Source organism: Lolium perenne, chromosome 5 (assembly GCF_019359855.2).
Source record: "Lolium perenne isolate Kyuss_39 chromosome 5, Kyuss_2.0, whole genome shotgun sequence".
Lineage (NCBI taxonomy): Eukaryota > Viridiplantae > Streptophyta > Magnoliopsida > Poales > Poaceae > Lolium > Lolium perenne.
Genome location: NC_067248.2, coordinates 266,533,802 through 266,558,863, shown reverse-complemented (window position 1 = coordinate 266,558,863; position 25,062 = coordinate 266,533,802). Strand labels below are relative to the sequence as shown.

The following is a 25,062-nucleotide window of genomic DNA, read 5'->3' as shown; positions in this document are numbered from 1 at the left end:
GTCGAGCTGCCCAATGCTGACGATGTTCGTCTTGAGCCGTGGTATCCAGTACACACTTGTCAGAGCCTTGTGACGCCCGCCGTCGACGGAGAACATGACGGTGTCGTGGCCCTGGATGTCGACGAGTGATCCGTCGCCGAAACGGACCGTGCCGGTCACCTTCTTGCTGAGCTGAGCGAAGACGTGCTCGTCGCCCGTCATATGGTTCGACGCACCCGTGTCGAGGTACCACGCCATGTCAATGTCGTTGGCGTGGCGGCGCAGCTCGGCACGTGCACGCTCCTCGTTGAGGTAGACCCGCTCTCCCGTCGCAGAAGGAGGGAGTTGTTCGACGACGACGGCACGATCGTCCTGCGTGGCGACGCAGTCAATCGCCATGAGGAGGGAGGACTCCTCCTCCTCTTCTGCCTCAACAAGATTTGCGACGATCCCGCGCTCGCGATCGCGTTTTGCCTTACGGCATTCCTTGGCCCAATGGCCCACCTTGCCGCAGTAGCGGCAGTTACCTTTCTTGCGGTCACCAGAGCCTCCACCCTTTTCACCGGAGTGAGGCCCTCCCCCTTGGTTTCCCTGGGGTTTAGGCTTTGCGACAGGCTTGGTGCCGCTGGAGCTCCCGCCGCGCTGGCGCTGCCGTGCGGCCCACTCCTCCTCCGTGAGAAGGAGTTTGCCGACGCCATCAGTGGCGTCGTCGAGCTCGTACCCTTCCTCCGCGGTGGTGAAGCGGCCGGTGAGCTCCTCGATGGTAAGATCCCGGAGGACCACCGTTTGCTCGATGGCCATGGCTACCATGCGGTACTTGCGCGGCACCGAGCGCAGGTACTTGAGTACCGCTCTGTACTCATCAATGGGGTCGCCCAGGAGCTCAAGATCATTCACGATCGCCGTCAGACGGACCGCGAAATCCTCGATGGACTCCCCGGGATTGAACTGCAGCTGCTCCCACTCGCGGCGACGCGTCTGGGCCTTGGCCTCCCTGACGCGCTCGCATCCGAGGCGCATCGTCTTGATGGTCTCCCAGGCCGTCTTGGCGCAATCCTTGACGGCGAGCGTGCGAACCAGCTCCGGAGGCACGACGCGCAGCAGAGCCGCGAGCGCCGCACGATCGTCGCCGTCATCGTCCGCGCCGTACTGGATCACGTCCCAGAGGTGTTGTGCCTGCAACTGAACCCGCATTACCATTGCCCACTCAGCATAATTCGATCGCGTGAGGGTTGGGTAGGTCGCGGAGCCGGTGCTCTCCCGCACGACTCGCTCCCGGACCACCAGTTCTCCTCCGCCGCGCCTCGACGGGCTACGCCCTCGACGTCGGATCGGGGACTGGGACGTGTGGCGCGGTGGATCTTGTGGGGGCTGGGACTTCCCCGACACACCGCCCTTGTCCTTCTCCGTCCCGATCTTGTCGCTTTCCGGTGGTGGCTTTGACATCTCTCTCCGAGGCTCTGATACCACTTGTTGTACCTAATCTACAGATCGAGAGAGAGGGTGAGTTCAGAGGTTGAAGACGATGAACACGGTAGGATTTTGTGCAGCGTACAGCTACTGCTTTTCTGTTTCTCTCTTATTATCTCTGCAAGAAAAATATGATCCGTAGTTTCAGCCACTCCTCCGACTAGGTCGTGCCATCCCACGACCTGAGAGGTGGTCTACGGTGATCCTAATTTCACACCCACGACGCACAGACGCGATCGAGGCTTCTATTTGAATCGATCAAAGGAAAACAAACAGCAAACTAAACCCCTAAACAGTGACTGACGAAACTGACTAAACCTAACAGCACACAAGCAACTAGCTTATTCAACAGTGCACACTTGTTTCTCAAATGTAAGAAAGTGAGAGAGATATGGGTGAGTTTGGGTCTGGAGACTTTGTGTGATCGTATCGTATGAGTACATATCAGAGTGCAGCAGCAGTGGTGCAGGAGATCTTGAAGCTTGATGATAATGAGAAGACAACTGTCTGCTGTTTGCTTTGGTGTTGGTGGCTACGTCGGAACAAACTGAATAAAGAAGGGAAGGCAATCTCGTTGGCTGAGCTGTCTGGGCAGATCAAATACTGGGCTGTTGAATCCATGCTTTACAGTAGGGGAGACAAGAAAGAGAATACAGTGCCTCGACTGCAAAGCTGGAGCAAACCAGTAGGCGATGTGCTGAAAATTAATTGTGATGGATCGTTCCAGGAAGCAAGGCAATCCGGCGGATGGGGTTTCGTTGTGAGGGACAGTGTTGGAACAGTCAGGGGAGCGGGAGCGGGAGCAATCAAATATGCAGCCAGTGCAATACAGACGGAGGCTATAGCTTGTGCGGAGGCAGCGTCGGCAGCTGCTGAGTGGGGTATGGGACACGTATACTGTTCGAGATAGACTCTTTAAATCTTGTAAGAGCCCTACAGACTTCAGAGTATGACTTGGCGCCTGAAGGAGTCATCTTCAGAGATATACGCTTGTTTCTCCAGCTTAATTTTATTTCGTTTAAGATTTGCTTTGTTCCTAGAGTTTGTAATAAAATCGCGCATGAACTTGCGACAGTGGGTGCAAACCAAACCGAAAATCGGCTGATATGGCCTGATGAAGTACCAAACTTTGTAAGTGTGATGGTGGCCAGCGAGTTGGCTGAGCCAAGTTAATGGAATCGGTGAGTTCCAGTTCAAAAAAAAAAACATAGGGCACTCGAACTGCTAGCATGCTTGTCCTTTTGATGGCCTTGTTCCCTGCTACTCCACCTATCTTATTTAATTGATTTAAACATAGTATAAAATTGTATTAAGTTCAAGTTTGTTAAAAAGGATCGGAGGGAGTACTCGCATGCCAACATGCACATATAACTAGCTTTGTTGCCACGTTTGGTTACGGTGTGCAAGCAGCTTAGTAGTTAGGGATGCGTTTTTTCGATAAAGGGAATATATTAATATCGAGAGATATCAATTACACCCAGCCTCTGCAACAACGCACCACCCTAATAGCACTACGGATGCACACAGCCAAAAAAACGAAAAAAAAAACTAAGAAACAAAAATCCCGCTATAGTATCACGGATCTAACAACAGCAATACATCCACCACCATGACAACACCTGAATTGCAGACTCTCCAAAAAAACGACGCCTCCAAGAAGGGAACAGTGCTCCAACACCATCGTCGCCCGATCAAAGATCTTAGGTTTTCACCCTGAAGATAAGCCCCACTCTCAAAACAATGCTTCCACCAAGGTCATTGCCAGGCACAACCAGTTAAGACCAGACCTTGGATTTTCACCCTGAAAGGTAGGACACTGCGCTTCACATGTGTTGTCGCCCCCACTTTCATACCGCTGCTGTGAAGCCCGGACACCAAGCAAGCCCCTCAACAGCGCGGAGACTTGAACCTCCCTTAGCTAGTCCTCCCCTCCGGCCTTCATGAAATTCTCTTCTTCCGACTTTCATCATGGATCCATAGTCACTTGATGTCAACACAGAAAAAGAGCTTCGCGCCGCTCCCTCCAGAACCAAACGGTCGGAATAAACGCATGGGTGCGCACGACCGAATACCTCTGATCCAGCAAACTCCAGGCAAAGCACTGTTACATTCGCCGGCGGAGCCTTCCGGAACTCAACCCTCCGGCCAGATCACGAGTCCAGGCCTCCGGTAGGTCCTCCTCTTCACGCAAGAGAGGCCCTAGGACCGCCGCCTTTATTCAGGCCGGACCCCCACGTCGGCGACCATCCCGGGCTGGCCAACCCAACCCTCCACCGGCGACACCATCGCCGGCTTCCATGCACCTCCATCTCACCGCTGGCTGGCGATGATAGATCAAAAATCCACCACAACCAACCGCAGGCCGACCCTCTCCGGCGAAGAAGAGGCCACCTCCTCCGTCAAACCCAAGGCTGCTGCCCCGGGCGCCCTCGTGTCGCGGAAGATGCCCGAGATCGCCTCCACGCACCAACGAGAGGCGGGGGTGGATGGCATGGCGCAGACCGAGGGTCTGGCCGCCGCCCACCACCAACCCCTGCCGGAGTGCTGCGGGAAGCCGACGAGAAGAGGGAGACCGCAGCGCCGCCCATCCCACCCGCGCCGACCGGTCCGCCAGGGGACAGCCGACGGGAGGAGGGCCGCCGCCGCTGTTGCCCATCCCACGCATGTCTGCTCCGCCAAGCATCGAGGAGGTGGGGATCCGGCCGCTGATCTGCACGCGGCGACGAGGAAGAGCCCCCACCGCCGCCACGCCCCGAGGAACTTTGCCCCCGGCGGCGCTACCGGCGGCGGCGGCGGCGTAGGGCGGGGTGCGGGAGGGTTAGGGTTGGGGGCGGAGGGTTTGGAGTGATAATACCAAAAAAGACGCCGCTCTTAAAAATGGAGATGAAAATGGTTGTTTGATTTCTCAGCCTCCTCCACGATTGTTGCATAGCGCGGGTTTTAAAATACCAATGAGTCTGGCTCATGAGGAACGCCTAAATCAGTCTTTCCTCCATAGCCCACCATGTTATGAGGGCTAGCTTGCACGGGAGAGAGTTAGATTGTTTACGCCCACTATATCTTAAACTCCTCCCTCCCTCCTTCACCTACTACATTCAAATCACCACGACTATGCTTCAAATCAAAATAAGATGTAGATGAAAAAAATGTTTGTCGATGATATGAATCCATTTTGACAATCGACTTCGAGTTTCGTCAGCCATAAATCGCAAATTTCGTGTTCATGTTCGGAGTTTTTGAGAGAATTTCGCCAAATTCATCGCACGTGGTCGACCGTTTGAAATTTTACTTTCAGGAGTACCTTCACATCACCATACAACTCTCGTGTTGTAAGTTTTCCGTTTCTGGACGTAGACAGATAGATAAATAACTCATATTATACTGTAATTAGTACACATGTGGTGGTTCATTTGGGTGTAGTGTAACCTATTTCTCATAGTTGATCATCTTATTCATCGGTTCATGGTGGACTGTGACACAGTGGTATTTTCTGCGTGGTATGCTATCTGCCCGACAACGTTGGTGGCAACATGGTGGCATTTTCGCGCGCCGTTGTGGTATGCCTTCTGCCCGACTAGGTGGATGGAGACATGGTCATGGTACGTGAGAGATGGTAATCCATTGTGGTAGCGACCGTCGTCGGCGGCACCTTGGTGGTATTTTCGCACACCGTTATGGTAGTCCTTGTGCCCGACTTCGTGGACGATGGCGTGGTGATGGTTGTGGTAGGTGAGAGATGGTAATCCCTGTTGGTAACCATTGTGGCCACTCTTGTCGTCGGCGGCATGGTGCTAACCACCATGGACATTGTCATCGTTAGGGGCATTGGTGCCTAGCTTCGTGAACGACAACGCGATGATGGTTATGGTAGGTGAGAGGTGGTGATCCATGACGGTAACCGTTGTGGCCACCGCTATCAGCGGCGGCAGGGCGGTAACCGACATGGCCACCATTGTTAGCAGCGGCATGGTGGTAACCGTCATGCCCATCATCATCGCCAGTGGCATTGGTGACTGCCTTCGTGAATGGTGGCGTGGTGATGGTTGTGTTAGGTGAGATGTAATGTCACCGTATGGAGAAGAGGTGAGGCTAAATCAAGGCAGCGAGCAACTAAACAAACTGGCACCTAGGTACCCAGTGATGCAACCCATGCTACCAAACGAAGTGCCAAAAGTGAACCATGGCTCGTTCCAAACCGTCTAAGGACCTTGGAGCCTGCCCTCATGGAGCGCAAAAATCCACCCAGTCAACCAAACACGCCCTAGTTGTTGCTAGCTTAGATTTTCTCTCCTCTACTTGCTAGCTTCTCTACTTTTGGTTGCTAGCCGCGGTGTTCGTTGCTCCGTCGTGTTATTGTCTAGCACTTATCTTACTGAAAGATCGACCCCCATATATGAAGCCTACACCCCCCAATGTCGTTCGATTTATCCGACTGACTACACAACGATCCAAGGAGAAGACGTTGGAGCAGTGGGAACATGCCCAAGTTTGCTGGATCTTGCTCTGACGGTCCTCCGACATGTATGGGGCTGCAATGGATGATGGTACAACTAAGATTTCATCTTGAGTTTTTCAATACTGCATACATTCGTTAATTTTGTAACAAACATGTATGATTTTGTAATGAAAGCACAAACGAGATGTTGCAATGTTTACCTAGACGTTTGCCGCAAGTGTGTGTTTCCCCTAGATTTATTAGTTGTTGCAAAGGTTTTTCAACAAGTTGTGTGTTTCTCGGATTTTTTCAATGATGTTTACGTGCTTCTTAGAATGTTGCATAAACATGATTGTTTTTGTTGTAACCATTCATGTTTAGTTTGTTAAAATAGTTGGTGATTTTTGTTGTCAATCAATCTGTAGTAAAAAAAAAGTTGGTAATCACTCCTTCATTGCTACAAAAACACATTTTTCGTGTTGTAATATATTATGATTTTTGTTCAAGTCGTTGTTGTCGTAGATTGGCTATAGATGACATGCCTCCCGCTTACAGCTAGTAATTGGTTATACTATTGAACCTGCTCTAATCTTTTGGAGATATCAAAAGGAAATTAGATGGGATAAATGTTAGACTAGTTATAGTGAAAATAACATAGCAATAATGTGCAAGCACATGCAATGCAACATGAGTATTTAGGTGACATGGCATGTCATTAAATAATGAAAAAGATGTTTGTAGTAACCAGCTATGTTTTTTTGACCAACCACTATGAGGCAATAGCCCCACAGCAAAACTTTATTCAAAATCAAAAAGTATTATATAGAAACCAGAAAAAGGAAGGAAAAAACCTACCTACACAGGATACCAGACTCTAAGGCAGAGTCCTAATCCAATCTAACAAGGCTTCCCTATGCTTAACTTTAATTCTATATGTCAATAAATACATGTCATGAATAAAACCAGCCTTCCACCTTGCAAAGGTAGGCCTCTCACTTCTAAAAATCTTCCCATTTCTGAGAATCCAGATGTGCCAACATGCTAGCATGAGTACCTCCATGAAAAATGGTTTTGCAAACTCCTTCCTAGAGTGACCTACCACCAACTTTAAATCATCATTGGCCACCCATTCAAATTGAAGATAGTTCCAGATCCTAACACTGAAATTACACTAAAAAAAGAGATGTATTCTATCCTCATGCACATGCATAGGGCATAGTTCACAGTGATAAAGATCTGTGACATTCCAGTGTCGGCGCTGCAGCAGGTCTCTGGTGTTTAGACGATCCACCAGTAAAAGCCAAGCAAAAACCTTAGTTTTCATCATGCAACTAGACTGCCAAATCCACTTATATACCTTGGGAACCTTAATATGCTCATGAATATGCGAGTAAAATTTAACTGAAGCATAATTTCCACCCCAACAGTATGTCCATTCATCTTTGCTGTCTGTGATGGGGTTTTGCTACATCAAGATCTGTAAATCTTGTAATTCTATGAAAGCAGATAGAGACAAAGGTGTATAGAACAACTCTGCTATATTCTCCATAGCATAGCATAAACCTTGCAGCCATTACCTCCTTATTCAAAACAAAGGAGAACAATCTTGGAGAATATAGCAGAGTTGCCTCACAGTAATCAGCTATGTTACCATAACATCACACTTCTCAAGAAAATGGAAGTTTACAATTTGTATGATATATCACACACATGTTAATAAATATTACTTAGTAGGATATATGTTGCATTTAATGCTTTCCATGCATGTAACACAATCTCAGTGCATTCATGCACAGTGGGATCGATCAAACTTCTCTTGAGTACACGAAATGTTGAAGCATGTCTGGGACGAATCGGCCTGACACACACTACGGGAGAGCACAGATGTGCCGACGGCCGTCGTGTGTGACGACGGCCAAATATCAGGGCCGTCGGCACAAAAGCCTCTGGACCGCGGCGATAAGGATGGCCGTCAGAGTTAAAATGGCCGTCGGTACAGGCCGGTTGTGCCGACGGCCACCGTCGGCACAGTTCTGACCGTCGGCACAGGACCAGTCTGGCCGTCGGCACAACATTTTTTTCCTTTTTTTCCACTACGGATCTGTGCCGACGATTATACCGTCGGCATAGCTTTTTTCTATTTCTGCACGACAGTCTTCAAAAAAGCATAACTAAATCATTCTAATTGAGAAAAATAAGTATAATGTATCAAATTTTGCAGAAAAACAAGATCTATCATAGAAAAATATAAAAAATAGAATATTTCAAATACCTAAACAAATATTCTTAGAAATGAGCTATAATGTTCGAGGTTTCATGACTTTCACACACGCCAAAAATGAAAAAATTGTCGCTCGTGGGTCGGATTAGAAATGCGCGTCCGGGGTCTTACTTCCCATCCTAGGGCCCACACATGTGCCAAATATGATCTCGTTTCGGCAAACTATGCCATGCCGAGGCCGTTTCCCACCTCATTTCCCCTCAAATCAATAGAACTCCCTACGTAATAGCCCTTTTCGTGAAGGGTTTTTCAAAATAATTGCCGTATCCCAGTTTTAACAAACGGAATAGTTACTATGACATATAAAATGACGCCACCCGGCTCCGTGGGATTTTTTTTGACTTCGTTCAAATTACCATCTGGCCAAAACAGGACCCCTGGGACATGCGGTATTGCCGTACCGGGCGTGCGGGTGCACCCATTCACGAACAAACTAAACGGATAAAATTTATCACATATAATGATGCGTCGTAGAACTAAAAACAATTTTTCCGGAATTTTTGGAGCGACGGATAATTCACCCCTAGTTCAAATCCGGTCAATTTCCAGCGAATTCGGCGGGACACCGCCGGAGGCCGCATGGGTTCCCAAAAAGCTAACGAGTGCACATGTCATGTGATAGGTGGTGCATAGGTGGTCTACACTCATCGCACGGAGGTTTCACGTCATACTAAAATGCGCCACATGTAGCTGTTTCACAAATAAAAACCGTTTGGGCACGCTAAAAATGAAACGATGGTCGTCTGTGGGTCGGATTAGAAATCCGCGTCCGGGGTCTTGCTTCCCATCCTAGGGTCCACACACGTGCCAAATATGATCTCGTTTCGGCAAACTATGCCATGCCGAGGCCGTTTCCCGCCTCATTTCCCCTGAAATCTATAGAACTCCGGACGTGATAGCCCTTTTCCTGAAGGGTTTTTCAAAATAATTGCCGTATCCCAGTTTTGACAAACGGAATAGTTACTATGACATATAAAATAACGTCACGCGGCTCCGTGGGATTTTTTGACTTCGTTCAAATTGCCATCTGGCCAAAACAGGACCCCCAGGACATGCGGTATCGCCATACCGGGCGTGCGGGTGCACCCATTTGTGAACAAACTAAACGGACAAAAAATAGCACATGTAATGATGCGTCATTGAACTAAAAATATATTTTTCGGAATTTCTGGAGCGATGGATAGTTCACCCCTAGTTCAAATCCGGTCAGTTTCCAGCGAATTCGGCGGGACACCGCCGGAAGCCGCATGGGTTCCCAAAAAGCTAAAGCATGCACATGTCATGTGATAGGTGGTGCGTAGGTGGTCTACTACCATCGCACGGAGGTTTCACGTCATATTAAATTGCGCCCCATGTAGCTGCTTCACAAATAAAAACCGTTTGGGCACGCTACAAATGAAAAGGTGGCTGTCCGTGGGCCGGATTAGAAATCCGCGTCCGGGGTCTTGCTTCCCATCCTAGGTTCCACACACGTGCCAAATATGACCTTGTTTCGACAAACTATGCCATGCCGAGGCCATTTTCCACCTCATTTTCGGTAAAGTCAGACAAATTTAAACTAGAGGTACTTGATCTAATGCTCATAATTTTTGGATAAGTTAAATTTATAGGTTTAAAAGATGATATGGATATCATATTTATATTCCTCTCATTTTTCTGATCAATTTAGACATATTATTTGCCAAATTCGCATTTACTGATATTAATTATTCCATATTAAATAAAAAGACAAAAAATCATTTAATTGTTTTTCAAATTCTATATTATTATTATTTATATATATTCATTGTTGTTTACTTAAGTAATTGTTTAGAATTCAAAAATATAGAGGTGTGACATCACGGTGAAACGGTTAATATGATAGATATGGTAATATTAACATCAATGTGTCATTTCTTTCATGGAAGCTCATCCAAAGAGAACCAAGAAGTTAAGCGTGGTGAGGCGGCAATAGTGTGAGGATGGGTGACCAACTGGGAAGTTTGACCACAAGCGCAATTTGACCTAAGATTAAGTGTACTAAGTGTGATTGTGAAAGATTAACAAGTAAAAAGTAGAAGAAGAAAAGTGAAAAAAATATTTATTTTTTTTCAAAAAAAAATTTTGAATATTTTTTCGAAAATAAAATTGAAAATTTTGAAATACTATGCCAACCGTCGGCACAACAATCTGTACCGACGGCCAGTCTGTGCCGACGTTGATTAGACAGTCCCCGACCAGAACAGTGCCCACGACGCTACGCCGACGGTCACCGTCGGCATAGCCTATGCCGACGGCCTTCTGGGCTGTGCCGACGGCTGGCGGCCTTCGGCATACTCCATCTCTCCCGTAGTGACGTAGGCATGAACAGTTGATCACGTTGTTGATGCGAGAAGAACGCCATTTGTGGCAATTGATGCATATCGCGGTCATGGCGTTTCAAGTAATTTTCTCCTTTAATCGCTAGCTGTTTCACTGTTGAAGAATGAACGCGCGCCGTCGCCGGTACATGAGTACAGTGCAGAGTGCTGCTTGCAGTAGTGGCCAGTAGATTCTTCGAAGCTGCATGTGCGTGTCTATATAAATGCAACCAAACAGAAACCTGCTGGAAGCCTGGAACAGAGAAGTAACAATTGGTTAGCTCGATCATGGAGATCGAGACATCCTTGTGGTATTTGTTAACGTTAGCTCTTATTCCACTCCTGTACGCCACCATTCGTTTCTTGAGAGCTCGCCGGCGTGGCTCTGCCAGTGCCAGCCATGGTCGTCCGCGGCTACCTCCAGGCCCATGGCATCTTCCCGTCATCGGCAGCCTCCACCACCTCATCGGCGCCCTCCCGCACCGCGCCCTGAGGGATCTCTCCCGGCGCCATGGGCCTCTCATGCTCCTCCGGCTGGGCGAGGTCCCGCTCATGGTGGCCTCCAGCGCGGAAGCCGCCAGGTCGATCACATCAAAATACTACACTTAACCTAACGCTTCCTAACTTGGAAACAGTGAAACACACACTAGCTCGTATATTTTTTTTTGACGGTTTAAAGCTCGTATATTAGAAAATAACCTGGCTACAATTAAAATTTCAACATATTAATCAAGATTAACCTACCTACCTACCAGGGAGGTGATGAAGACGCATGACCAGGTGCTGTGCACGCGGCCGCTCACCTCCTGCGCCGCGGTCCTCAACCAGCGCGGCCACGGGATCACGTTTGCGCCGCACGGCGACCGGTGGCGGCAGCTCCGTAAGGCCTGCGTCCACGCGCTGCTCAACGCCAAGTGCGTCCGCTCCTTCCGACGCATCCGCGAGGAGGCGGCGGCCCGGTTCATCCGTTCCATCGCATCGTCGTCGTTCGAGTCGCAGGAGGCCATGAATCTGAGCAGGATGATCGCCGAGTACGGGGCGGACACGACGGTGCACTCCGTCATGGGCGCCCGGTTCAAGGAGCAGGACGCACTGCTCCACTACGTGGACGAGGCGGTACGGGTCGTCGGATGCCTCACCGTGTCCGACCTGTTCCCCTCCTGGCGGCTGCTGCGCGTCCTGAGCGGCACGCTGCGCCGGGCGGCGGCCTTCCGGGACTCCTCGCTGGCGTTCATGGAGCGCTTCATAGGCGAGCATCTCGAGAGGAGAACGTCGTTGCGCCTGCCGGTGCCGGAGGAAGACGACGACGTGATCCAGGTGCTCCTCAGTATCCAACGACAAGGCAACCTCCAGTTCCCCATCTCCATGGACAATGTCAAATTAAGCAGTGTTATTGGTAAGTCTTTTTTTTTCATTTCATGTTTTTTTTCGAAAAATTAAGGGCCAAGGCCCAGCCTCTGCATCAATCAATCGATTCATCATCATGCAGGATATTCTTGCGGGAGGGAGCGAGGCGCCCGTAACGACGCTACAGTGGGCCATGGCGGAGCTAGCTGATGCAAAACCCTAGCGTGATGTCAAGCGTGCAAGCCAAGGTCCGCGACGCCTTCATGGGAAAAACGGAGGTAACCGAGGAGGGTCTAGGCAAGCTGAGCTACTTGCAATGTGTCATCAAGGAGACCTTGAGGCTGCACGCACCCGGGCCGCTACTGCTGCCGAGGGAGTGCCAGGAACCATGTACTATACTCGGCTGCGACGTGCCCAGAGGCACCATTGTTATCGTCAATAACTGGGCTATCTCCAGGGACCCGGAATACTGGGATGAACCGGAAACCTTCATCCCGGACAGGTTCATGGGTAGAGCCACGGACTACAAAGGCAACAACTTTGAGTTCACGCCTTTCGGTTCAGTTGGACGCCGGATTTCTTCAGGACCTTATGGCGCCCTCACCATATCGCCGACCGTGCGTTCAGCTGGAGATTCGTTCACTTCGTTGACCTCTACACTCCCTTTGCAGGTATCTGTACCAAAGGCTACTACTATGTCAAGTATTTGCACTGTTTGTTGTACCACAACACAGAGCCTAGTACTGGTCCTGCACTCCTGCTCTTCTTTTCATGTACGTCTCTGTACCTGCTAGCTTGGAGTGGCAGCAACAAGGACACGCCCGGCCCCCCTTGTATCTCGCCTGCCATGTATCTCGCCGATGCCCTGTCCTTTCTCTTCCGTGTATTGCTATATGGCCAGATGTATACGAGCGGATGTAGGGGTCAACCGCCCGTGCTAGTGGGCCCACCAGCGATGATCTCCAGCAAAACGATCGGTCTAGATATGGGACGGGCGCCATAAGGTCCGCTCATTGTAATTATCGCCCTGGGATGCTGTTCGGGCTCGCCAACGTTGAGCTGGGTCTCGCGAGCCTTCTGTTTTACTTCGACTGGGCTCTTCCGGATGGCTTACTTCCGGGCGCCCTCGACATGACAGAGGCCATGGGAATCGATCACTGCTAGGAGGAGGGAGGATCTGTGGCTTCATGCTACTCTCCGCGTCCTGCTGCCGTGTTGACGCCTAGCTAGCTGTGTGTATGCTATCCAAATGTTTCTCTTATTATAGCTGGAAATAAGCGCTAGAGGCAATGTGCTATTATTGTATTTCCATTATTATGATTAAATGTGTATATTCTATGTAATACACTACGTCAGGTCCTAAGATTGCCGGTATCTTAAAGTGCCGCCAATTCGACCAAAAGTGCCGACAATAATTTTTGGAGGCAAGAAAAAAAAGTGTTGCATTTGCTTGTGTCGAGATTGCTCTTTGCTGACACATTTTGAAAACTGCCATCAGTTATTTTCTCGGGCACTTTCAGAAATGCCACTGGTTACTATTTCCAGCAGTTTTTGAAGATGCCGTGGAATCTTTTGCCGGCATTTTTAGGAGGTGCCGCGGAATCCTTTTGCCAGTACATTTTAGGAGATGCCGTCGAATCTTCTTGCCGACACTTTTTTTGAGATGCCATCGGATCTTTTTGCCGGCACTTGTGAAGATGCCTTCGAATCTTTTTACCGACACTTCTGAAGATGCCTTCTATTACATTTGGAGGTTGTTTTCAACAATGCTTTTAGTTGTGTTTGTAGGCACTATTGAGGATGGCCATTGATTCATTTTTCAAAACTGCTAGGAAATTCAAAACAAGGCAACAATCATAGTACCTTCGTATTGCTTGGCATTTTGATCCAACACAACGACATGGTCATACATTAAAATTACAGCCAGGCATCTAAATTACAGGATCTGCAACCAACATGGTGTCGACATGGTCTGTAACCAACATGGTCTGAAACCAACATTTGCAAGCAACATGGTGTCAACATGGTCTGGAACGAACATTTCCAAGTAGCATCTGAATTACAGGATTTTTAACCCCATGCATGGAGTACAAGCATCTAACTTACAGAACCGCTCCGAAAAAAGACAATGATCCTCACCAAGAAGATAATGCTCCTCACAAAGAAGATGCGGGTATACTCCTAGTCCCAGCAGTTCCAGTAATTTATCCTGACAAAAAACAGAGTAAAGCTTCCAATAATGCAAGTATGCATACGGCAATTTACGGACACATAGGCAAACAATATTCAGAGATTTGTTGCTCTACATGAACAAAGAGGAACCAGTAAATGCCACCAGAAAAGATTAAACAGAGATGTTGCTATTTAATTTTGGTTACAAGACAATATATGTTTAAGATTAAACAGGCTTAACATCCATTCACCTCAATTGTAAATAAAGCCTAAAATATCCTTCATGGATAGGTGAACAAGGTATTATAATACTAACATCTTTGGAATAAGAAATAATTGTTTCAGTTTCGTATCACACACAATCTCAACTTAAAACCATAGACTCAAACCTGAATTTTGAAACCTACAATTTGCTTCATTTGTTTATGGGCCACAACTTAGGAAAAATCGTTAGAAAGTTTGCAAGTTGTGACAGAAAAAGATTTGAACACTAACCATATTTTGATGTGATCATTTTAGGCCTGTTTTAGGAAGTAGGCAAGGCAACTTCATGTAAGGTATATATATAATGCTCAGAAAATGGACATCTTCTGGATTCTTAATGCAAACCAAACATTTACACAACCGCACCTTCCATACAGAATTATATGCGAAGGGAGAACGTACCTTTTTGTGATAGCCTGATTTGTTCTGTGACCTGAACATATGAAGTTTTATGTGTTCGCCTATAATTGTGTAGAAGACTACCAGAACAAACATAGAAAAACCTGCCAAGAAACCAAAAATACAAATAGTGAATACTTGACAGATTTTCTCTGATACCAATTTGAACGGTGTGGTTACTGCCCCTAACGTTTCAGTTTCAAACAGCACTTTAAGTGAGCTTTTTTTCTGCAGGTTAAGTGGGCTTTCTGTTCTCAATTTAAGAAACCACAGGAAAATCTAACCTAGGCACTGTTCTCGCTGGACTATTGGAAAGATCGATGCATGAACATGCATGCACTCTATATGTACTTGTCCAGACCCTGATGCAAAGCAATGAATTAAGCTTGAACAAACTAAATGCCATGCATGCATCTTTCAGTATTAATGCATGAGCAGTTACAGTTATTTAATTCAAGGAGGTAATTTACACTAATAGAAAATAAGAAATTTATGCATGGCCGCATGGGAATCAACATATAATAGCACCAACAGTAATACATTCACAAGCTATAATACGGGGAAATAAAGTTTACTCCCATTACAAAGTACTAGGAAATGACACGTGTTTTCAATTTCCAATATCAAATGTGTACCGTAGCAATGAACACAAGGGGTAGTGCTGCAAAATCTTCTCAGCAACAGAAACATTCGTTGCCAACATAAACTCTTCAATCATTTGATTTTCCTCACGAATTTGATAGATTCCTGTTGAGCTTAAGTGTGAGCACTTCATATATATAACATGCATAGAACTGGTACAACAATCATGTTTACAAATCTGCACACCTATGTCAAGAGGATCATGAGTTTCGCTATAAATTTCAAATTTGACTTGAAGCAGTCAGATCCCCTCTTTTGCAACGCCGATGTCTCATTATCTACATAAGCATTGAAAACATAAGCCTAATAGTAGTATTTGGTAGCAAATATCAATTGACAAGATTATTTATTGAAGTACGAGATAGGATAACACAAGAGCAAACCTTTGCTAATGAATTTAAGTTCCTCAAGTCTACAGTCAGTGGATCGACCAAACGGCTGGACATATCAGAGGGGAAAATGATCAATCCTATGATAATGTTTTTTACCTACTAGACCACTTAGAATTGTATTTTCGCATATAAGTATAGTCAAACTGAGAAGACTGAATGCCAGAAAGCACCTGTCACTGCAGCTACATATTTTCATGTACTACTACAGTATTACATCAGACAAAGCAGACATATGCCAGCAAATTATATGCTTCCCTTCACAATCAGGGCCAAGGACATCACTTATGCACTCCAGCAACCGTGGTTCAGAAGCTCAAGATACAAAAAAAGTTGTATTGATGAATGAGCAATTTTTCATCAAGTTGGCAGCCTAATCAACCTACTACGGGAAAAACAGGGGCTGCCGTGCAGCAAATCATTGCCGTGAGCCCACGCACTGCAAAGATTTCTTTGCCGTGCGCACCGAGCATAACTCACGGCAAAGAAAAGGCGCACGGCAACATCTGAAGGCAGCGCACGGCAAAGAGACCGTTCACGGCAAAGTCTGAAGATAGCGCACGACAAAGAAATCACCACGGCAATGGCCCAACACACCGCACGACAAAGATTCGGTGCACGGCAAAGGCGTTGGGCATTGCCGTGCCTCACCCTTTGCCGTGCGCCATATGACATTTCCTTTGTTTTTCTTTCTGTTTTATTTCATCTAATACTTATATTTATTTTTTAATTAGTTTTACTTTTTGATGACTATTTATTAGTGCTACTTAAGACAATGTGTATATACCCATACTATTTGCAATACAAAAGTACTCTCCATCTTCATCCCCCCACATATATCAGGGTTTCGGAGCAATCCGCGCTTCGGAAAATCTGCTAAGTGTTATCGCCCAAATGTGAGGAAGGTCACACCGGTGAGCTATTTTCACACCATTACACCTTCCACCACACTTTCACACATATCATAGGTCCACATGCAAGATTTGGTGGGATTCCGGTGCTCCGGCGGTCATTCTCCCCCTCCTCCCCCCAAAAACAGCGGTATGTGTGCCCCGGCGGGTCTACCCCCCCTAGATTTCTCCGTGCGAGGTTCCACCAATGTACTTTTTCATTGTTTTAGGTTTGTTTAGGACATATATACATGGAAAACCAAGCTTGGGACCCTTTGGCACATGGTAGCCTCCGGCATACCCGCAGCTAGCCATTATCACATGAGCCACCCTTTCTCGATAACTTGTTCTTCAAGACAATCTTCAAAAGTGGGCATATATACCAAGCTTCCCATCCAATTCTTTTGATAAGCAAATATCATCCATCGCGTTGTCTTCAACAAGGTAGTCCACATGCGCTGACGGCACCACTTAGGCACATTATTCCAAGAAGAACTGCCTTGATCTACTCGTTAGGGTTAGGGTTAGGGCTTAGGGTTAGGGTTAAGGTTAGGATTTAGGGTTAGGGTTTAGGGTTAAGGTTAGGATTTAGGGTTAGGGTTAGGGTTAGGGTTAGGATTTAGGGTTAGGGTTAGGGTTTAGGGTGTTGCAGCTCCCGTGTCAGCAGGTGCAGTTGCATTACTAGAAGCCTCCCCAGTTTAGGGTTTATAGGGTTTAGGGTTTAGGGGAGCTATTTTCACACCATTACACCTTCCACGACACTTTCACACATATCTTTTGGGCCACATGCCAGATTTGGTGGGATTCCGGTGCTCCGGCGGTCATTCTCCCCCTCTTCCCCCCCCCCCAAAAACGGCGGTATGTGTGCCCCGGCGGGTCTAGCCCTCTAGATTTCTCCGTGCGAGGTTCCACCAATGTACTTTTTCATTGTTTTAGGTTTGTTTAGGACATATACACATGGAAAACTAAGCTTGGGACCCTTTGGCACATGGTAGCCTCCGGCATACCCGCAGCTAGCCATTATCACATGAGCCACCCTTTCTCGGTAACTTGTTCTTCAAGACAATCTTCAAAAGTGGGCATATATACCAAGCTTCCCATCCAATTCTTTTGATAAGCAGATATCATCCATCGCGTTGTCTTCAACAAGGTAGCGCTGACGGCACCACTTAGGCACATTATTCCAAGAAGAACTGCCTTGATCTACTCGTTAGTGTTAGGGTTAGGGTTAGGGCTTAGGGTTAGGGTTAAGGTTAGTATTTAGGGTTAGGGTTAGGGTTTAGGGTTAGGGTTAGGATTTACGGTTAGGGTTAGGGTTAGGATTTAGGGTTAGGGTTTAGGGTGTTGCAGCTCCCGTGTCAGCAGGTGCAGTTGCATTACTCGAAGCCTCCCCAGTTTAGGGTTTATAGGGTTTAGGGTTTAGGGGAGCTATTTTCACACCATTACACCTTCCACCACACTTTCACACATATCATAGGTCCACATGCAAGATTTGGTGGGATTCCGGTGCTCCGGCGGTCATACTCCCCCTCCTCCCCCCAAAAGCATGATACATACATTATTAAATACTACACATGTTGAAAAAACAGGTTTAATATAATTTTGAAATAAAACTGAATGTTTTTGATAATTAAAATGGTAAAAAATAAAAAAAAGCTTTGCCGTGCAAAGGCGCACGGCAAAGAATCCTGCCGCACGGCAAAGGATCGTTTGCGCACGGCAAAGGTGCCTTTGCACACGGCAAAGGCTCGGCCGCACGGCAAAGCACCTTTGCCGCACGGTGATGAGCGCGGGCACACCGTTGGGGAACCCCAAGAGGAAGGTATGATGAGCACAGCAGCAAGTTTTCCCTCATTAAGAAACCAAGGTTTAATCGACCAGTAGGAGAAAGGCGTGACTTCTGAAGGTGTTGCTGGCTGACTAGTGGCAGGGCGCACTACCGGTGTCAGCAACAACGTGGAACCTGCACACAACACAACCAAAGTACTTTACCCCAACTTACAGTGAGGTTGTCAATCTCACCGGTTTGCTGAACACAAAGGATTAGACGTATCGAATGGAAGGAGATGTTTGCAGAAAGTAAACAGAACAGGATTGTAGTTGAATTTATCAGTAAAGGAAATAGGACCGGGGTCCACAGTTCACTAGAGGTGTCTCTCCATAAAGAAATAGCATGTTGGGTAAACAAATTACAGCTGGGCAATTGATAGAATATCGATCAATACATGACAAGATGATTACTATGAGATTTGATATTGGGCATTACAACATAATACATAGACCGTAATCCAACTGCATCTATGAATAAAAATCCACCTTCCGGTTAGCATCCGCACCCCTTCCAGTATTAAGCTGCAAGCAACAGATAATTGCATTAAGCATTGTGTGTAATGTAAACAATAGAATTACCCTCGGATAAAACATTGCTGTTTTCTCCCTAGTAGCAACAGCACATCTACAACCTTAGAAGTTATAAAGTCACTCTCCCAGGAAACTAGAGGCATGAACCTACTATCGAGCATAAATACCCCCTCTTGGAGTCACAAGTATCCACTTGGCCAGAATTTCTACTAGCAACGGAGAGCATGCAAGATCACAAATAACATATGACATGAATATATAATCAATCTCAACATAGTATTCAACATTCATCGGATCCTAGCAAACCAAACATATAGGAATACATAAAGATGATCTTGATCATGTAGGGCAGCTCACAAGATCGATACATGAAGCACAAGGTGGAGAAGACAACCATCTAGCTACTGCTATGGACCCATAGTCCAGGGATGAACTACTCACGCATCACTTCGGAGGCGGGCATAGCGATGTAGATGCCTCCGGTGATGATCTCCCCCTCCGGCAGGGTGCCGGGAAGAGCTTCAGAACCCCCCGAGATGGGTTTGGCGATGGCGGCTGCGACGGAACTTTTCGTGGATGGAGGCTCAGGTGTTTGGGGTTTTCCCGAGATCGTGAATAAATAGGCGGAAGGGCGAGGTCGGTGGAGGCCAGGGTGGCCCACACCACCCCTAGGCGCGGGCCAGGGTCAGGCCGCGCCTAGGGCTGGCGTGGCCGCCCTGCTGCCCCCTTCGACTCCCCTTCGGTCTCTGTCTTTGTTACGGAGAAATATTGACTTCGGCTTTTGTTTCGTCCAATTCCGAGAATATTTCTTGTACAACTTTTCTGAAATCAAAAACAGCAGGAAACAGGGAACTGGCACTGTGGCATCTTGTTAATAGGTTAGTGCCGGAAATCATGTAAAAGTGCAATGAAGTGTAAGCAAAACATATATGAATTGGTGTAAAATAAGCATGGAGCATCAAAAATTATAGATACGTTTGAGACGTATTAGCATCCCCAAGCTTAACTCCTGCTCATCCTCGAGTAGGTAAGTGATAACAAAAATAGTTTTTGAGGTGACATGAAGCCAACACAATCTTGATCAAGCATGTAAAGCATTGTGTGCTGGGATCTAAGTACTCTAACATAGGCATGATAGATATAATTCAATTGAACTAAGCAACTATGTTATAACATGAAGAGTAACTCAAACAAAGGATCATGAATAATAGTGCATTGAAAGCAACTGTGTATTTATGATCATAGAGTAAGCATAATAAAGTGGTACTCAACAAGTCCTTATGGAATAGCAAAACATAAATGCTAGGACACCTTCAAAGTTCAGAGGGTGACTAGGTACAAGTAATTTGAGAGCAAGCAATAGCACAATCATGAATCAATCAATAATAATTTTGGGACTATGCACATTGCACTAAGAATGACAACTATGCTCTCTTAATTGGTGCTCAACAAGTCCTTATGGAATAGCAAAACATAAATGCTAGGACACCTTCAAAGTTCAGAGGGTGACTAGGTACAAGGTAGAAGATGAAGACTCAATCATGAAAGTAAAAGAAAGGCCCTGCGTAGAGGGAAGCAAGGATTACTCATGTGCTAGAGCTTTTTATTTTGAAAGCAATATGAGTGTTGAAAATATTCATTTTGAGAGGTGCTACTTATGTCAACGGTAGTGATGAATAGTATGACTCATGCATAATTACTTCCAATAAGTTTGCTTGCCTCATGCATAATATACTAATAGTGCTCACACCTTGTCCTAATTAGCTTTGACTTCCATGGATTTTCATCACATACATATGTTTTAACCAAGTGTTACAAAGGGGTACCTCCTTGCCTCCTGTACAAAGGTCATAGGAGATGAATCTTGATACGCGTACAGCACGCGTCCGTTGGGAACCCCAAGAGGAAGGTGTGATGCGTACAGCGGCAAGTTTTCCCTCAGTATGAAACCAAGGTTTAATCGAACCAGTAGGAGCCAAGAAGCACGTTGAAGGTTGATGGCGGCGAGATGTAGTGCGGCGCAACACCAGGGATTCCGGCGCCAACGTGGAACCTGCACAACACAAACCAAGTACTTTGCCCCAACGAAACAGCGAGGTTGTCAATCTCACCGGCTTGCTATAACAAAGGATTAGATGTATAGTGTGGATGATGATTGTTTGCAGAAAACAGTAGAACAGTATTGCAGTAGATTGTATTTCAGTATAGAGAATTGGACCGGGTTCCACAGTTCACTAGAGGTGTCTCTCCCATAAGATAAACAGCATGTTGGGTGAACAAATTACAGTTGGGCAATTGATAAATAAAGAGGGCATGACCATGCACATACATATTATGATGAGTATTGTGAGATTTAATTGGGCATTACGACAAAGTACATAGACCGCTATCCAGCATGCATCTATGCCTAAAAAGTCCACATTCAGGTTATCATCCGAACCCCCTCCAGTATTAAGTTGCTAACAACAGACAATTGCATTAAGTATTGCGCGTAATGTAATCAGTAACTACATCCTCGAACATAGCACCAATGTTTTATCCCTAGTGGCAACAGCACATCCATAATCTTAGAGATTTCTGTCACTTCCCCAGATTCACGGAGACATGAACCCACTATCGAGCATAAATACTCCCTCTTGGAGTTACAAGCATCTACTTGGCCAGAGCATCTACTAGTAACGGAGAGCATGCAAGATCATAAACAACACATAGACATGAATTGATAATCAACATAACATAGTATTCTCTATTCATCGGATCCCAACAAACGCAACATATAGAATTACAGATAGATGATCTTGATCATGTTAGGCAGCTCACAAGACCCGACAATTAAGCACAATGGGGAGAAGACAACCATCTAGCTACTGCTATGGACCCATAGTCCAGGGGTAGACTACTCACACATCACTCCGGAGGCGACCATGGCGGCGTAGAGTCCTCCGGGAGATGATTCCCCTCTCCGGCAGGGTGCCGGAGGCGATCTCCTGAATCCCCCGAGATGGGATTGGCGGCGGCGGCGTCTCTGGAAGGTTTTCCGTATCGTGGCTCCCGGTACAGGGGGTTTCGCGACGGAGGCTATTTGTAGGCGGAAGGGCAGGTCAAGGGGCGTCACGAGGGGCCCACACTACAGGCCGGCGCGGCCAGGGCTTGGGCCGCGCCGCCCTGTAGTCTGGCCACCTCGTGGCCCCACTTCGTCTCCTCTTCGGTCTTCTGGAAGCTTCGTGGCAAAATAGGACCCTGGGCGTTGATTTCGTCCAATTCCGAGAATATTTCTTTACTAGAATTTCTGAAACCAAAAACAGCAGAAACAAAGAATCGGCACTTCGGCATCTTGTTAATAGGTTAGTTCCAGAAAATGCACGAATATGACATAAAGTGTGCATAAAACATGTAGATATCATCAATAATGTGGCATGGAACATAAGAAATTATCGATACGTCGGAGACGTATCAGCATCCCCAAGCTTAGTTCCTGCTCGCCCCGAGCAGGTAAACGATAAACAAAGATAATTTCTGGAGTGACATGCCATCATAACCTTGATCATACTATTGTAAAGCATATGTAGTGAATGCAGCGATCAAAACAATGCATATGACATGAGTAAACAAGTGAACCATATAGCAAAGACTTTTCATGAATAGTATTTCAAGACAAGCATCAATAAGTCTTGCATAAGAGTTAACTCATAAATCAATAATTTCAAAGTAAAGGCATTGAAGCAACACAAAGGAAGATTAAGTTTCAGCGGTTGCTTTCAACTTGTAACATGTATATCTCATGGATATTGTCAACATAGAGTAATATAATAAGTGCAATATGCAAGTATGTAGGAATCAATGCACAGTTCACACAAGTGTTTGCTTCTTGAGATGGAGAGAAATAGGTGAACTGACTCAACAGTAAAAGTAAAAGAAAGGTCCTTCAAAGAGGAAAAGCATCGATTGCTATATTTGTGCTAGAGCTTTGATTTTGAAAACATATAGAGAGCAATAAAAGTAAAATTTTGAGAGGTGTTTGTTGTTGTCAACGAATGGTAGTGGGCACTCTAACCCCCTTGCCAGACAAACCTTCAAAGAGCGGCTCCCATTTTATTTTATTTTTGTGTGGCACTCCTTCCAACCTTTCTTTCACAAACCATGGCTAACCGAATCCTTCGGGTGCCTGCCAACAATCTCATACCATGAAGGAGTGCCTTTTTATTTTTAGTTTTATTATGATGACACTCCTCCCCACCTTTGCTTTCTCAAGCCATGGCTAACCGAATCCTTCGGGTGCCGTCCAACAATCACATACCATGGAGGAGTGTCTATTTAAGTTAATTAATTTGGGACTGGGAATCCCATTGTCAGCTCTTTTTGCAAATTATTGGATAAGCGGATGAAGCCACTAGTCCATTGGTGAAAGTTGCCCAACAAGATTGAAAGATAAACACCACATACTTCCTCATGAGCTATAAAACATTGACACAAATCAGAGGTAATAAATTTTGAATTTTTTAAAGGTAGCACTCAAGCAATATACTTTGGAATGGCGTAGAAATACCATGTAGTAGGTAGATATGGTGGACACAATTGGCATAATGGTTGGCTCAAGTATTTGGATGCATGAGAAGTATTCCCTCTCGATACAAGATTTAGGCTAGCAAGGCTATTTGAAACAAACACAAGGATGAACCGGTGCAGCAAAACTCACATAAAAGACATATTGAAAACATTATAAGACTCTACACCGTCTTCCTTGTTGTTCAAACTCAATACTAGAAATTATCTAGACCTTAGAGAGACCAAATATGCAAACCAAATTTTAGCATGCTCTATGTATTTCTTCATTAATGGGTGCAAAGTATATGATGCAAGAGCTTAAACATGAGCACAACAATTGCCATGTATCACATTATCCAAGACATTTTAGCAATTACTACATGTATCATTTTCGAATTCCAACCATATAACAATTTAACGAAGAAAAAACTTCGCCATGAATATTATGAGTAGAGCCTAAGAACATACTTGTCCATATGCTACAGCGGAGCGTGTCTCTCTCCCATAAAGTGAATGCTAGGATCCATTTTATTCAAACAAAACAAAAACAAAAACAAACCGACGCTCCAAGCAAAGCACATAAGCTGTGATGGAATAAAAATATAGTTTCAGGGGAGGAACCTGATAATGTTGTCGATGAAGAAGGGGATGCCTTGGGCATCCCCAAGCTTAGACGCTTGAGTCTTCTTGATATATGCAGGGGTGAACCACCGGGGCATCCCCAAGCTTAGAGCTTTCACTCTCCTTGATCATGTTGTATCATCTCCCTCTCTTGATCCTTGAAAACTTCCTCCACACCAAACTTAGAACAACTCATTAGAGGGTTAGTGCACAATCAAAATATACATGTTCAGAGGTGACATAATCATTCTTAACACTTCTGGACATTGCACAAAGCTACTGAAAGTCAATGGAATCAAAATATCCATCGAACATAACAAAACTGGCAATGCGAAATAAAAGGCAGAATCTGTCAAAACAGAACAGTTTGTATTGACGAATTTTATCGAGGCACCAGACTTGCTCAAATGAAAATGCTCAAATTGAATGAAAGTTGCGTACATATCTGAGGATCACTCACGTAAATTGGCATAATTTTCTGAGTTACCTACAGAGAAAATAGCCCAGATTCGTGACAGCATAGAAATCTGTTTCTGCGCAGTAATCCAAATCTAGTATGAACTTTACTATCAACGACTTTACTTGGCACAACAAAACACTAAACTAAGATAAGGAGAGGTTGCTACAGTAGTAAACAACTTTCAAGACACAAAATAAAAACAAAGTACTGTAGTAAAAACATGGGTTGTCTCCCATAAGCGCTTTTCTTTAACGCCTTTCAGCTAGGCGCAGAAAGTGTGTATCAAGTATTATCAAGAGACGAAGTGTCAACATCATAATTTGTTCTAATAATAGAATCAAAAGGTAACTTCATTCTCTTTCTAGGGAAGTGTTCCATACCTTTCTTGAGAGGAAATTGATATTTAATATTACCTTCCTTCATATCAATGATAGCACCAACAGTTCGAAGAAAAGGTCTTTCCAATAT

General features: G+C 45.8%; 1 protein-coding gene across 2 annotated transcripts; it reads left to right on the top strand.

Annotated features, from left to right (window-relative positions):
- Nucleotides 1–10,769: 10,769 nt before the first annotated feature.
- Nucleotides 10,770–13,296, top strand: LOC127303037 (5-epiaristolochene 1,3-dihydroxylase). Of its 2 annotated transcripts, none has more exons than XM_051333791.2 (3): nt 10,770–11,085; nt 11,260–11,900; nt 12,523–13,296. In XM_051333791.2, the coding sequence occupies exons 1-3, from the start codon at nt 10,793–10,795 to the stop codon at nt 12,852–12,854; spliced, it is 1,266 nt and encodes a 421-aa protein (XP_051189751.1). In that variant the 5' UTR covers nt 10,770–10,792; the 3' UTR covers nt 12,855–13,296. The 2 variants fall into 2 exon arrangements, with proteins under 2 accessions (XP_051189751.1, XP_051189752.1); XM_051333792.2 differs by having other exon boundaries at nt 11,994–12,731.
- Nucleotides 13,297–25,062: the final 11,766 nt, after the last annotated feature.

What these genes read in the sequence shown, in the direction of transcription:
- LOC127303037 (XM_051333791.2), top strand. Translation starts at nt 10,793, where the DNA reads ATGGAGATCGAGACATCCTTGTGGTATTTGTTAACGTTAGCTCTTATT. An exon ending in TCCAGCGCGGAAGCCGCCAG is followed by an intron (nt 11,086 to 11,259) that starts GTCGATCACATC and finishes CCTACCTACCAG; the next exon opens with GGAGGTGATGAAGACGCATG. An exon ending in CAAATTAAGCAGTGTTATTG is followed by an intron (nt 11,901 to 12,522) that starts GTAAGTCTTTTT and finishes CTCCCTTTGCAG; the next exon opens with GTATCTGTACCAAAGGCTAC.